This window comes from Streptopelia decaocto (genome assembly GCF_964273445.1).
Source record: "Streptopelia decaocto genome assembly, chromosome: 1".
Taxonomy (NCBI): domain Eukaryota; kingdom Metazoa; phylum Chordata; class Aves; order Columbiformes; family Columbidae; genus Streptopelia; species Streptopelia decaocto.
This window is the reverse complement of record NC_138663.1, coordinates 75,897,331-75,913,525: the sequence shown is the minus strand read 5'-3', so window position 1 is coordinate 75,913,525 and position 16,195 is coordinate 75,897,331. Positions and strand designations below refer to the sequence as shown.

General features: G+C 40.4%; 1 protein-coding gene across 3 annotated transcripts in view; it reads right to left on the bottom strand.

Annotated features, from left to right (window-relative positions):
- Window positions 1-16,195, bottom strand: part of ITPR2 (inositol 1,4,5-trisphosphate receptor type 2) — a 264,569-nt gene that overhangs the window by 165,802 nt on the left and 82,572 nt on the right. For all 3 annotated transcript variants that reach the window (XM_082043370.1, XM_082043371.1, XM_082043372.1), the window contains 7 exons: window positions 15,567-15,725; window positions 14,435-14,607; window positions 11,869-11,988; window positions 11,581-11,766; window positions 10,717-10,968; window positions 9,525-9,669; window positions 8,437-8,587 (listed from right to left, as the gene is read on the bottom strand). In XM_082043370.1, coding sequence (XP_081899496.1) covers window positions 8,437-8,587; window positions 9,525-9,669; window positions 10,717-10,968; window positions 11,581-11,766; window positions 11,869-11,988; window positions 14,435-14,607; window positions 15,567-15,725 — 1,186 coding nt within the window. The remainder of the gene's footprint in view (window positions 1-8,436; window positions 8,588-9,524; window positions 9,670-10,716; window positions 10,969-11,580; window positions 11,767-11,868; window positions 11,989-14,434; window positions 14,608-15,566; window positions 15,726-16,195) is intronic.

Below are 16,195 nucleotides of genomic sequence, written 5' to 3'. Positions count from 1 at the left end.
TTGTCAGTCTTTCACAATTACCCCCCACACACACCCTGACTTTTCTATCTTTTGTAATAACACCTCCACAAAAGACCAAAAATTATGCAAGTGGGCAACCCAGATGGCTATAAAGGCCCACCTTGTGCAAGCACTGGCAGCACCCACCCACCATCCTGAGGACCACTCTGCCCACCAGTGAACTGAACAAGACACCGGAGGATGCTGCGCATCGCTGGATCCAAGACTGCCAACTCCATCAAACATAAAGCGGGGCCATAGGATGGTGAAATCTTTCTCTCTCTTTTCTTTCTTTCCCATACTCCTACTTTTTTTTGCTTTCCTTTTTATAAATAATATAGTAACATAAGATTTACAGCCCCACATATGCTGCAAACTTTTTATGTTTACCAATTGAACCTACAATAACGTAAATCCTTCTGCCACCAAATCATATACCATTTGGGCCAAACTGCAAAATAAAAGCCTTTTGTTTATGGACCTTAAGTACTATGTGTACTGTTTTCCAACCAAGGGGACCCACAAACCTGAGTCACTTCTCCCCCCCGCCCAACTCTTACCTCTGGGCTGGACGTGACAAGTTTGCACTTACTAACATTATTGTTCAGTCATTCTCAACACAGGTATAGGAAAGGTGGATTCCTGGGACTCAATTTTCAAAACTGCTCAGCTATTTTTAGCTCTGCAAAAAGTGCCTATATTTTCAAAAGGATTTGAACATCCAGCAGTTTTCATTAGGGCCTGGAGAAGCTGGATGCTCAATGTTTCTGGAATTAAACACCTAAATAGGAGCTGACATATGATGTGTTCCTCAAGAAATTCAGTACTTAATGAGCAGAAAAGACAAATGTACTTGCAACCACTGTTACAATGACTTTCATTAACCTGTCCATAAAAGCCAAATACATTGTTCAATCTTGCTTATATTAAAAGGGGTTTAGGGGGGAAGGAGACAAATCAAAGGTTTTGCAAATATGTAATTTCTCGCATTGTCTCTGTAGTTATTGAGTTACACAGACAACTCTCTGATGTCATCAAACCTGAGCATGCTTTGACTAGGATACCTGATGATTCAACTTCTTCCAAACACCTCGCAGAAAACACTTGCCCCCTTCCAATGCAGCAGGGCTCAAAACAGACAGCACATGCTATCAACACACCTAACCCTTCCCTGCCATGCCAACCTCTACCACCACAGCTCTTCAGGCCACCTTTCTCATCCACAACCCAACAAAATCCCAAAGCCTTCTTAGTACTCAGCCACTCTCATTTTTCCCATGTAATTAGCTTTTACCAACTGTAGCCCTGGTGAGGCAAACCTGAATTTTGCCAGTGCATTGAGGAAGCTTTAGGCTGGTTTCCAAGCCCACTGCTACATTAGGAGACATCAGGCATGTTGCTGGAAGTCCAAAACTTTCACCATTAGCAAAGTCGAGTTTTCAGCAAAGCTGACCTTGTCTCAACCGGTGCCTCAGTGCAGGTAGGTAGTAGTTACAGCTGCTTACTTATAACAGCAAGTCACTTTCCCCATGACTGCTGAAACAAGAGCCTTGACTCCCAACAGCCTTGACTTTGGGGATTTCAGTGAGACCTGTACTCTTGCTCCACCATAAGCTTCCTAAAGCTTCAGTGCCATATTAAGGCATGCAGCGCTGCCAGGCCTTGGGGATCCTCTGGCATGGAACCGTATGTGCAGCAGCGTCTAGTTACCAAGAGCTAAATTAAAACCCCAATGGCAGCCTTAGCCCTACACTTCTTTGCCTTTGTTGATTTGGCCACATTACTTTCTGCCACTTAATTTTTCTGTGTGAGTAGTTATAGCCATTTTAAGACATATAATAACCACACTTCAGTACCTAAAGGAACACATTTAATTTCAAACCCTTTAGAGCTATATATTATTTGCCAGAAGCATTAAGCTTTACACCTCTGTTTGTGAAAGAGGTATTAATTTTTACAGGTTTTCTACAGAATTTGCTCATAAAGACTGCAGACCTACCATAAACAGGCCAAGAATCACACTTTATTTCTTCATTAAACCATTTTTCTTCACTCAATAACTAGCTGACCTCAGGTAAGCCTCACAGAAAACCTAATGCATAACATTAAGGGCAGGAGGTGAAGCCACTTCTATGTGTTACACAGCCCTCAGAACTGATGAGGCAAGACAAACAAACCCAACAATATGCTATGCACACACATTTGCTACCCACCCCCTAAGTGAATCTGGCCACTCCAGCCTCCACTTACCTCCAGTATATCCACAAGCCCTCCCTTTTTGCATACAAACTCACTGCTGCCCAGCCATGGTGGAACTCTACAAACTTTCACCTTTTCCTGACGTTCTGTAAGTTCTGTTGATGTTGCCTATCCCCAAAACCACAAAGCAGTATGAAAAATACAGCTTTCATGCCACAGACATTAGACGAAGGAAAAAATAAATCCATCAGCATGCTGGCCTTGAAAGCAAAGAGCATCATGGGGACGAAGCCTTCTAGCACAGTTACATCTATGAAAGAGATATCGATTTCTAGAGGAGCAATGGTCTCTGGAATCACATTAATGCACAGGTCTCATGATGAGGGAAAGAACAAGGAGGAAAGAGAAATGGTCCATGCTAGAGAATTAAACTCTCAGACTGACCTCCCCTTTTGTCTGACATTATTCCTTACTGAACAGCAGTTGCTTTGCTATAGACAGCTGTGACTAACACAGCTAACTTCCCTAAGGGTTAAATCCTTTTTTCTTTTGTAACTCCTTTTTCGTAAACTGCTGGCATGAATTATTGCTCCAGTCTGCCAGGTAGCCACTGCCTCATTAGCTCTGCTAATCAAAGTGTGTCTCAAGAAGATATTTCAAACCGTCAACCAGACAAAAGAGGCGATAAGAGTCATAGATGCAAGGCTGAGAAACAATATAGTGTTTTCTAACAGTCCCAGATGAAACCTGGTCCTTCTTGCTCACGGAGGACCCACAGGCACAGTAGAAATGGCAGGTCCAACCTTGTTCTCAACCCTGTTCTAGGATCGGTCTCACTATTGGTGCTTGTAAGCAGTATGTCCCCTAGTTGCAGGCAAGAAGGATGAAATCTTCTTGCTCAGCTGAAGCGAAGGGACTAAGCAGAATGACAGGATGTATCAAAGGGGCAGAAGACCGTTCGAGAGTCCCCTGACACAGTGATACAGGACCACTCCTTTGCAGAGAGATGGTGGCCCACCAGTCCTGAAGTCCACAGAAGAGAGTGAGGGCTTCCCCATTCTGACCCCTGCCAGGGTTGAGTCCTTTGGGGTACATCCCAACAAAGCAGCAAAGCTTGCAGTGTGACACAGGGGTCAGACTCTTCATGATACATTTCAAATGTAATTGTTTCATGATCTCAGGACACCTATAGACAGATCTTCAGTCCCTTCGGTCTACAAGAGGGAGGGATATGCTACCAAGCTAAAGACCCAGACATAACATGAAGGAGCTGAGATATTTGGCTACCAGTTTGAATAGGTGAGAATCACAGAAGCAGGAGCAATTGGAGTTCATATGTAGCTTTTAAAACTTCTGTTTCAAAGACACTGAGCACAGCCTTCCTTCGTGGAAGTGCAGGGAGCTGAAAGACTGATGTCAGCAGACCCTGGGCCAGGAAAATTGTAGGAATCTACATAGAGCTCTTCAGGGAAAAACATGATCTGCAGATAATCTAGATTTGTCCCACTGGTTTTCAAATCAGTGCCCAGCACTGTGGAGTTGCATCCCAAGACATATGCAGCTTAAATTCAAGGATGTATTTCCTTGCATGTCATTATTCTCCTTCCCAAACAACGCTAACTAAATAGCACTGAGCTGCATGGCAAATATGTACCTTGCCTGCTAATACTACCATGTTGTTTCATCTTTCAGACCTGACATATGCTGCAGCTGCATGGCTTGACTAAAATCAGCTATTTGAAAGATCAATCACACCTAGAGAAAGATGTGCATTTTAATTCACAGAGAATAAATAACCAGTATTGGACAAGGCAGATTGGATCCTGACTCTGGAATGATACAGCAGGGTGCACTTATTAGGAAAGCAATGACTTTACCTTTTAATTAAAACTGCAAGAGATTATAATGTTCTTGAAAGGTGCTAGAATGACAGCACTACTAAATGAAGTCCTCACTTTCTCCTTAAAAAAATATCTCTTTAGGATACAGGCAGTATATTTTGTAAACCCCATATTTTTTAGAATCTAAAAGGGAAAAAGAAAAACATAAAAAAAGCTTCAAATAACCTCAAAAAATGATTCAAAGTTAAGACACTGTAAAAAAGAGTTGGCTGCAACATTGTCAAGTGAATTCATTTTTAGGATACAATCTAGGTAAGAAGCATTTCCAAAAACATGCATCTTTTCTTTTTCCAGGATCCTATGTCACAAATAGTTCTAACCAACTTTTCCCAATCTGTCCTCATCAAATAAGGTCACAGCTGAGAACTACATGTGCACTAATTTAATTCTGCTTAAGGTAACTGACAATGGCATTAAAATCAAGGTTTTTAAAGGAAGGCATAATGTTAACAATAAAATGAGGCTCTTTTCAGAATCTTTGCAGAACCAACATAGAGAAACTCACATACAACATCAAGGACTAACTCAGCCATCAACATGAGTCAAAATTTAAGTGAAGGATGGAAAAGGACATCCTGAGGTAAAAGGTTAATTAAGTTTTCATGGAACCTCCACTAAGCCTAAAAATACATCCTATTTTGCAGATTTGCTTCAACAGTTCAAAACTTGTTATATATACTTCCTTACTTAGCAAGTGGTTTTACTGAAATAAGTGGGTCTATTTAAGAAATAAATATTAAGCAAGGAAGAAGACTCCAAATTGCTGGTTATGAATTTGGTTGTTCAATTTTGAGGTGCACAGCTCCAGGCAGGCTTCCCACAGCCAAGACTCACCTCACTTTTTCCCCCACCATTAATATATTTCTACCCATTCCTCAAATCCTGACTATAGATTTTGTGATGTGGAGCAGTTGCCAAACCACTAAGGAACCAAGCTCACCAGTGTCCTACAACTCCACGTTATGGGAATCAGACAGTGCAAGCTTTTGTTGCTACTGACTTGGAACAAACCAATGTCAATAATGGAAAGACAGTATACCCTATCTGTCCCCAAATTCATTCAGCACTGAGTTTCCCATGGATATCAATACTTCGTACAAAAACTAAAATGCAAGACCTATCATGTAAAATAAATAGATCCTACCAAAAATTCTTAGCTTATATAGAGCTGACACCTTCAACCTACTTCAGTTGCAGAATAGGAATTATATGACTTTTCCATTTGGTCAAACCTCTTCTCAAGTTACTTGCTGTAGAACCTGGAAATCAACTGCATTTCTGAAGAGGCATAATTATTGACAAAATATTGCTGTTAAATATCAATTTAATATTAGTCTATGTAAATTTACAATGAGACAGTGATGAAAATTTAAATATACAAAGCCCCAATGGGTATTCAGTTGCACTTTCCCAACATTAGAGTTACAGGATCAGGCCCCTAGTGCTGTATAAAATTTAAACACAATTGTTTATACCATTAAACCATCAGTCCCAGACGTCGTGGCTGACTTTCAGTGTTTGTCAAAACTGGGTTTTAGAGCAACACTTCAAAGCTCTAATCTCAAAGTATGAAATACATGTTCTTACTGAATTAAAGCTAATGCCTAGACATTTGTGATCACTGACTGATGAATTAAAAATAAATAAATAAGGCACAACACAAAACTCTACAACTTTTATAAACTCCAAAACTAATAATTTGTTTGCACACATCCATAGTATATACACAAAATCACAATAGATACAATCTTACCTTTGGAAAAAAAAAAAAAAAATCAAAACACCACATCAATGTAATGAGTTTTGCAACTCAGGAAAGCTAACTTTCCTTAAGAAAGAGGCTGTGTAAACTCGCACATCCCTAGAGCAATAACATGTTGGAGGGACATCTACCTGCAATACTCTGTGTTCAAAGGTATGATATGAATGTTCCCATTTTGCTTGAGTAATGTTCTTCAGACATGAAGTTCTATGAGCTGGTTGCTCAAAAATAGTGAATAGGAATTACAAAACTACTTAAACTGCTTCTAAATTTTGCATCCTTGTGGTACATGCATCTTCATGGTCTAATTCTGCCCATGGGTAGGTAAGTATGCACCTCCAGAGAAAGGAGGAGGAATAGTAAGATGCTTGGGTATAGCAGTTAAACATTCAGGATTACTCTGTCTCAGCTGCAAAGTGAATGCAGAGTTTATGTGTTTTATGACCTGTCAATCAAAAAAGAAGGAGACTGAAGACAAGATATGGCCATCCAAAGACAGGCATCCTTGTCTTTTATCAAAGACTGTAAAAGGCCTCTCCAGCAAGTTTTATAACTATTTCAACAACAAGAACACCCGTCTCTCCACAGCAAAATTTCAATGCCTATTTTTAAGCCTAGACAGCATAGCCAATATCTCTATCGCTGGTCTCCCTTCGGATGGCAGACATGACTGACAACAGTCTGAGGTAGCAAAAAGCCCTCTCTAAAGCAATGGGCTTTCTAGCCACATAGTTAACAGGAAAAGAAGAAAAAAGAATAAAAACACCAACCCACAGACCATGTCCAAAAGAACAGCAGTGAATTGTCATATTCTGACTTGAACTAGTCCACTGTTTAAAAGATAAACAGCTACAGCAAAGAAAAAAGTTTAAAGAACCTTTATAAAAGCTGAAGCTAATCAAAGACACAAAAAAATCCCACCTTTGTTCTGTGACTTTTTTGCTGAAAGAAGGTGAAATAAAAATAAATGTGTGACAAAAGTTTGCAACAAGGCTCCAGTCAATGGTTGATTATTACTAAAAAGGCTACTGAGCTTCCATTTGCATGGTGGTGACATCTTCTGCATTCCTTCACACTCATTTGTTTCAGAATAAATTCATTGATTTGCATGGAATTGCTATGGAAATTAGTATAACTAAGAGCAGGTCTGTTCACACTCAATGGGTGGTTCTTTCCTATATAGCCTGAAAGGAAACCCTTCAACAGAAATGAAAGGGAATTAAGGATGAAACACAATTTTATGGGTAATGAAGGTGAGTGAAAGCACAGAATGAGATGTATAATCAGGATTAGAGACTAAAGCAGAGAGAGAACAAAATGGAAGAACCAGATCTGCATGTTCCATCTTGCCAATACGCCAAGATTGTATCTGGAGTCAAACGGAGTCCAGCGTCATTCAAGAAGTGAGTCTGCAATGCAGTATTTCAGGGACAAAAAAGGAAAACATAATTCCAAGTGTCTGAACATACAGTCTTTCTCTAGCGCTGTAGAAGGACTGCAGCCAGCTGTAGCATGCCTTAGTGTGCGCAGCATTGCAGGAACGACTTTCAGGGGCTTTCAGTAACATGCACTGGCAGTGACGGAGGAAAGAACACGAGAAGCAAGCACAAGACTTATTGGCTCAGAGATGACGATGTTAGTCCACATTTATCCAGAGCCCATGAACCTCGAAGAAGAAAAAAGTTATGAAGGATGGCACACTCAGGCATGGTATCTGTACAAGTGACTGAGCAAAATTATGATTAGGAAAACCAAAGGCTGGGAAAAGGCCTCCCAGAGAAAATACAAAATAATTGCTGTTTCAGACAAGACAGCTCATCCTTTTTGGTGCTGTGGGCCAGCTGGAAGTGCAATGACACTTACACCAACCACATATTGAAACAGACTTTGCCACCAGCCAGTCTCCTGGATCCTCAGTCCACATGACTTTCACACCTCCCTTCCCCACACACAGGAAAACTACACTGCTAAGTTTCAGCATCTTCCTGGTATGCTCATTCTTCAAGACTTAAACCATGGCAGAAAAGGCAGTGAGACATATAGTATTGTCCTGGGGTTGTCAGGCACACACTCTGGTCTGGGTTAAAAAAGGAATGTTCCAAACTGACAAACACATGCAGAGGATGACCTCATCTGGACTTCCATCTGGTGCTTCTGCAGTTGTGGGACCACTAGCATCTCATTTTCCCTTTAAGTGAAGTGCTAAGATGACTAATAAACACTTCTGCCAGACATGAGCCATCAGAATTGCTGTACCCAGGCAAGTGCTATCTGCACTTGCTTGGGTTGTTCAGCACAAGGGACACCGAGGCTTAGATCCAGATTTGAAAGTTCAGTTCCAAACAAGCAAAGGCACAGCAGCACCAGCACAGTAACCACATGTCATGAAAGCTGCAGCTCTGTTTAAAAAGGTTCCTTTTGAGCTGACCATCAATGTATCCTGCAATACATTCCTGTAAGTGGGTTTACGCATGAATACAGAACCTTGAAAGACCAATGAGACATTCCATAAGTTATTTCCAATTTAAATAATGAGTTACACACTGGAATAACAGTATTTGCCGCTTCTCTCACCTCCATCCTGAAACTTGCTCAGCCTTTCAAAGTATGATGATATAGGAACTTGAACAATATCTAGAATTGCCAGCAGTGTCCGAGTCAGCCTGAGAAGCTCGCTAAAACTATAAAAGCCGAAGTATATGAGGTTTCGAGCCAGATGTACCACCTATGAGAAAAAGAAATTAAAAATGACGGAAGTATTGGCAACCTTTGTGATATTCAGCTGTACAATATGGTTGCATTTCACAGAAATCCAGATCTAGAGTGCACTCAAATTAGTACAAGTCTTTCCACTGATTTAAACAGGTCTTGGACTAAGGTCAGTAACATCAAATGTCTTTCAGGGCTATACAAAACAATTGGTCAGTCAAATTACAACAGAGAGCAAAACTAACATGAGATTTAGGAAGGCTTGAAAGGATACAATTTCCTCTGGGAAAATATATAAGATTGAGAAGAAAGACTCCAGGAAATTGTTTAAAGAGACAGCAGCTGTGGGGAAGGTGGAAGTCAGAAGAAGAGTAAGACAACTATGGTAAGTATGAATGGAGGTGATTTCAGATGACCAGAGGCAGAAGTGACAAAGCTTGGGAGGTAGGTTAGAGGAAGAACTATAAAAGTTGTAAGCATTTTCCCTTTATTATATGTTATTTGAATCTAGAAAACTTAGGCCTACCTAAAGATCTGTCAGGAATTTCAAACAATATTTAAAATACAGTATTAGGCTATTCAGAGTATTTCCTTCAGTGTCATATCTTACACATAGGATAGTATTTACTTATATTGAAGAAATCCATGCATACTGATTCACTAATGTGGAGTGAAAAAGCATATGGCCGCTCACCCACACACGTATCCCTCCTCCTGCCACTGAAACACAACCACCTTAGGAGAAGGAAAACTGCTGTTTCACAGCAGATAGTAGTATTATTTTCTGCAGTAACAGTCATTATCAAGAACACTGGAATTGGGAACTGGTGCTTCTTTACGACATTTCACACCAACATTTATTCTGCAACTACCTTTATTTTGAAAGAACCGATGTCAACTTATCTGAAATGAGGAGGAATACTGTAAGTAGGATACAGATAGCTGAGAAGCACCTCAAATGTAAGTTTATTTTTCTCTTTGTCTCCAAAAGGAAAAGGCTGATTTACAACTTCTTTCAGGTACTCTTCTACAAATTCCATAGTTAGTGCAAACTTCCTCTTCATTTCATTCCTTGACAAATCTGTGAAAGAATCATACCTACAAAAGAAGGCACAAAAGGAAGGAAAATTAAACACCTCTGATATCAGGATCTGCTCTCACTAAAGAAAAAAATAAACCCATCACAATGCTATGAAATTACTGTCAGTTCTCTGTAAGGAGAAGGGGTAGAGGTCAGCTGATTTCTTGGTAGATACACAAAGAGGATGCACAAACCTTCCCTCCAACAGTGCCAGGAAGGGTTGCAGCAAACAGGAATAACAGAGACAGGAAAATACTACAGTTCTGGCAGATAGCACTCTGAAATCTTGCTGTGGCAATTCAGTAAGTCACTAAGTGTCTGCTGCCCTCTCTGGCCATCAGCCAGAGTTTATTATTTCCGCAAGGAAGACAGCAGATCAGAAAACCAGCTGGGGACAATCAGCTTCCTCCTTTGCACCACCAACTAGGACTGATTTTTCACATATGTCAAAACAGTCCTTCATCTCTCTACCAGATGCAATCTTGTCTGCTGCACTGCTATACTTCTTCCTCTTTGTCTCTTCAGCCAGATACTCCTCCCTGTCTGGGTCTAGCCCAGTGGCGCTGCTCCATCAAATCAATTAAGCCAGAGAGGATTTCCACTGAAGTCAATAGGTCCTTCTCCCATACTTAACACATGCTTAAGTACTTTCCTGGATGGAGGCCAAAGCCTCTGGGAACTGTTTGTCAGGCAATAGCTGTACCTAACTGTAAATTCTGGCTTTCCAACTGTGGCTTTCAGTTGAGCTTGAGGTATAAGACTGAGTTCCAGCCTAGCAAACCTGTAATGTTAGACACAATTGGATTACTTCAAGTAGAGCTGGTCTGAGGAAAGGCCATTCTATTTTTCCTCAACTTGTTCCCTGTAAGAACAGTGAAAAATAAAATGGAAATACTTCCATGTAACTCTACCCATGGAAAACTCCAAGAGTAGCAATAATTAATAACTCTGTGCTTTGCAGCAAAACGTGTTTTCTCATGCATGTTGCATCTACAATCATGCTGTTCTGAGACTAACTCCTACAAAATGCTTTTGTACTTTAGTTTGAAACACTTCCAACTCACTCATGAATTGTGATCTTAGTAGGAATTTCAGTCCACAATCTGGCATATCTAACAGGTACCACAGATTCCTGAGGATCTCTGTCCACATGCATGTGTAGCATCAGTCGACAAAAAGAAGCCCGGAGGTCATAAGGGAGGCTTTCATCAGACATACAGCGTAGGATCAAGTCTACCGACAGCTGTGCAGAAATCTGGTTGATGGCGAGATATTGGCGGTCCAGGCACATTCTTGCAAAGAGGTTCAGTTGATACCTTAAAAAAAAGGCAATAACATACAATATTCAAATAAATCAGTTGGAAATGAAAAACGTACTTCAGTCTCATTTTACAAGCCTGACATCAGCCTTTCTGATATAAATCCTAAAAAATAACAAGAGTGACTTTGCTAATCAAGGGATCAACTTGCCACTAAAAATGCTAACATCAGGCTCCAGCCCTTGTGAAGACTGGGCTCCCTTTGAAACTCTAAGGAAGCATTGCTCTATGGAAGAACTATTTGTTTTCGATCAGTGTTAAGACACTGTTCCATGATCCCATTTCCCCTCTAATCCTCAGGACTCCTTCCTCAGAGCATGCCTTGCTTTCAGGGCAGCACAACCTAAAATAAAGCCAAATGAAAACTAAGAGTTAAAATGATAAAGAGACACAAAGAGCTGCCATGAACAAAGGAAACTCAAGACTTGTCTGGAATAGACAGCAAAGATTGTGAGGCTCCCGACAGGAAAAACTTGAAACAAACTTTTAACCCCAATTTCTGGCATGACCTGTTTTCCTTTTTTGATATTGGCAAATGAACTGGATAAAGAACAGCACCAGGGTCTTCAGAGAGTTTACATTTTCTTCCATTTGAAAAAGCAGTTTTACCTGTAGTAGGTAAGAACTTCTAAATCAGCTTTTGTGCCCTCCTTTGCCTCCTGAGCCAGATGCCTGATGGCTTTGCCATGAGGCTCCTTGTTACTGTCAATCCAGTAAAGCCACACTTCCTCTTCATCAATGTCATCCGAGATGACTGGGCATTCCAAGGGATTGTCCATTTGTGTCGAAACCAGCCTGCAAAGACAAACCATTCACAATGGAGCCACTAGCAAACTGCTACAGACACAACCACAGAGCAGATAACAAAAAAAGTATGTTCTGATTATGTATGCTCACTTGGTCTGAATGAGAATGTCAGCATTCCCTGGGCTCAGCATAAACTTGCAGATGAGTTCCTGAGTTACTGGTATTGCTGTGGTGTTAGATACACACAGGTCCGATAGATAATCCAAGAATCTGCAGTCAAAAAAGCACAGATGGAACAGAACATGAGACTTAAAATACTACACATAAACACTGCAGTAAAAATTTCTAGTATTCATCACTAATATGCTCAAGGGAGTGTATATCGAGAGATTTATCAACATGCGATCTTTGCCAACTCATACTATTGCAACTCACAACAGACAAAGATGAGTAAAAGCTTTGAGAGCCACTCTGAATGGTGCTGAACGACCAGTCAAGGAGAGAAAAGAAAAATATCCCAAGTGTGACACTTCTCAGCAAATTAAAGGCCAAAGAGTTGTGCCAGAATGTAAGAACAGCCTGAGGTTGTCTTACGTTTGGCTGGCAGGGGAGCTCCACTGAAGGCCCTCGTCCTTGTCAGGAACCAAAAGCAAGAGTACACATTCTCACCCATCTCCACCATCAGGTAACAAGCATCTCCCCAAACCAAGCAGCAAGGAAACGCTCCTTGTGCTGGAGATCACTGTGTGCCCTCTGAGGAACTGCCATTGCACTGGAGGAGTCCAGACTTCCACCTTTTAGAAGCCAACAGTTAGTGAAGAGAGAATATCTGGCAGGACCTGAAGACAAGACCTCTGTATTTAAAGAGGTCATTCCACAAAAATCAGAAATAACAAAGTTTTGCATGGAAAGCAGTTTCCTATGAATTTGTCTCTTGAATGTATGTCTTCTGACATTTAAAAAGGTTCAGGCTGAGGCTTTCCTCGCAGCTGGGACATTCATTAGGTATCTGCTTCTTGCCCCTCTTTCATGGATTCCTTGGTGTGTATTAACAGTCATCCATATTGCAGCCTTTGCCCCACTGGAATACAAAGAGGACCTCTTCCCTCTTTGCACCTTCTTTTCATGACATTCATAGGAACTGAGTATCTCTGAGTTCACCACTCCTCTAGCAAATGTAGCTAAAACTGGGCATGAGGCTCAAGAGCTGGTGGGGCAGAAGATACGAGCAGGCACATACACACCGATCACATATTTCACTTCTTAGAAATCCAGGAAAAAAAATTCACCATCTACTATCAGCCATTCAAGGATCCAAGAGTTTGAACCTCTGTAGGTAATCATCCTACCAGAGGGAATCAGAAAAATCATTTCTACCTTAGCACAGACCACACTCCCCACAGAAATCTGGGAACAGCAAGGGATGAGTGCAGAAAGCATTTTTAGGGTACACTATCACCAATTTTACCCATCGTCAAAATGAAGCTTTGTGGCAACAGGTAATTAATAGTGCACAGCAATATTGCATGACAAAGATAACACTACATAAGCAGCACATAATTACATAGAATTCTGAAGGAATTACCTAGTTGGAGCTAAAACTCAGGAAGGTTTTAAATTTTGTAGCTCATGTATTTCAGAGCACACCGCAACAAGCAGTGCCGCAAAAGTCTATGAGATTCTCCATGAAAATAAGTGTCATAAGATCAAACTTTTACTGTTCAGATTGCACCATCTTCATAAGGTATATTTTTCAAATATTTATTGCTCTTGGACTTCAGCCTTGAAGAAGTGAATACACAGCAGTTGCACCATTTAGTTATGCAACAAATATTATGACAACTATGACATCCTCCATCACAAAAAAGTGACATGAGATTGTCAATAAACACTTGGACCCTTCAGCACTAAGGAGCTGCTGTCATGTGGTTTCCTCTTAGTACTGACCAAACCCAAGACAGTTTAGCATGGGAGAGGCAATGAGATTAGAGAGTGAGGCAAAACAGTTGCAGATACATAAAGAGTATCTGAAGCAGTGGAGCACCAGGGCCTTCAGCTAACAGAAAAAATTGTATTCACAATTACAGAGAACATTAATTTGCCCTCATTATGTTGATTTATTATATTTGTTTTACTTTGGTAATACATTTCCTTTATATTCTGACCTAAAGCTGATCAAAAAAAATTTCCGACTGAGTGAAGTTCAAGGCCAGAATTTCTAATTTGGAACAAGATCTGGTCTAGGACACACATTCACTGGGATCTTCACTGTCCTAGGCCCTTTTCAGGTCTGATTGGGACTCAGGACCTGCAGGAAAACCAATATTAATAAAAGCTTAGAAAAACTGACGTGTAATTTGCACCAAGATTATCAGCAGAGGAATCAACACAAATGCCATTTTCACTGAGGAGCTGCAGAGTTATGAGGAATTAAATTTGTTTGTTTCTCTCTGTCCCAATCTGAACTACAACCAAATTTGCAAAAGTGTCTTCTAGTGTGTAAACCTTGCTTTTCAGTAGCTCTAGCTCTGAAAAGCAGAAATTGTCAAATCTCAAGTACCATAGGTATTTCTGATATTTTCTAGCACGACATGTTGGGTTTTTTTCTGCGAGGTCAAAAAATATTAAGCTGAGAGAAAGAGACTGCACGACAATCTACTGGAAATATAAAAGCCTATCAATAGAGAAAAAGAATGTTATGGGAACCACTTCAAACCTTGGCTCTCGATTTCTCCTGAGCAAATTAACAAACGTCTCTATTTCTTTAGCCGTGATGTGTTTCTCTAGCAGTTTTCTGTTGTTGTGCAACAAAGCTGTGATGGTGTCTTCTGCCAGAATATCATAACCAATCTGGGACTGCATGACGCAGAAGTTCTTAGCAATATATTCCTGAAAAAATGAAAATCCCCATGATGACACCTGTTATGCAGTAATGTTTTTCTTTAGCACCAGAAGAATCCAGCTCAATTACCAATCAAAATAACCCTCAAAACTTTCCTCTCTGAACTGGCCTGAACAAAAGAACATCTGAACACCTAGAACATATACCCCAAGAAACAGATTCACCATTAGGAATTACTAATTCTTCTTATTCTTTCATAAACCAAAGGAACAAATCCATGAAAATTTATACAAGTCAAGAAAAGGCAACCAATTTTTTGAAAGGGAAAACCAAAAGGTTTTTATAACATTTAAGAAGCCTTCCTTCCTGAGTCTTTCCTCTTCCTTTTCTCCCCCTTCAAGACAGAAATTTTTCAGTAAAGGATTAGAAAGAACACAAAGAAGCCAGACATAGCAGCTCAATGTTTTATCTCTAGCCTCTTTAGTCCTATAAAGTTCGTGCAGTTTTTCCCCGCTGCAATGTGCAAAGCACTCAGCACCATGCTCTGAAATATCTCTTGCTCACAGGGAGTCTCCCACAGTGGGAAATCAGGCTACCTGATAGAATAACCTCCGGTTTGATTCACTGCCATTCCTCCACAAATACTTAAGCAACCAGAACCCAGGCAGTTTTGCAGACTCCCCACTTTACAACCCAGAGTCCAAGAGCATGGTTTTAACAACAGAAAGCCCACGAATGAAGGAGAGGAACACAGCCTCAGTGGGAGCCTGTGAAGGTATAAGGTGAGCTTATGATATTCGTTGCTGAAAATTAATACACAAATGCCTACAAACCAAAAACACCGTTCCTCAGCATGAGGCAGTATATGATAGTGACTTCTTTCTTATGACTAAACTCAGACCTTTCACCACCCCTTAACACAAAATTACCACAAAATCCCATCTGTAAATGCGGTGAGTATATTATTACAGAAATCATGAGGAAAATTATCTTGAATACCACTGACCTGGTTCTTCCTATAGTCCTGCTGGGAATGTCTGAGAACTCTGTAACATAACCTTAACATGTATTTGTATGGGGCATATCTCTGGTCACCTAGGTCTTCAAGTCTCAGCATTGATCCTTCACCTTTGTCCTTAAAAGGAGCTTTGAGGATCCCAAATATCTGTTCAAAATCAAAATCACGGAGAATAAAAATCAAACCAAGATTTTTGCTCATAGCAGTCAATGGAAGTGTCCTCTGACAGGATCAGCACAAGGGATATATTGACCAAAGTCCAAAGGGAATCACTGCACTTGTATTTAGTCATATGTAGGTGAGTGGAGGCACACCAACGGTCTCCGGTATTACAGCTTTATACATTTAGCTTTAAATTTCCCACCAACTTGATTGACATTGCTTTCTCTTGACTGCTATCCCCAACTTATAACATTGTAAGTTAAGTGCCTTAACTTTGGATAAATTAAGCATGAAAAAGGAGTACAAGACTGACTGATGGCCTGTTTCATCCTTTTCACTGTTTTTTTAAATTTCAGTAAACTACTAGAAGAGAATATTAATTCTGATTTACATACAAGCTGGCCCTCATACAAAGTCAGGGATCCATAAGGGCATCAGAATTTTTGGGCTATGAA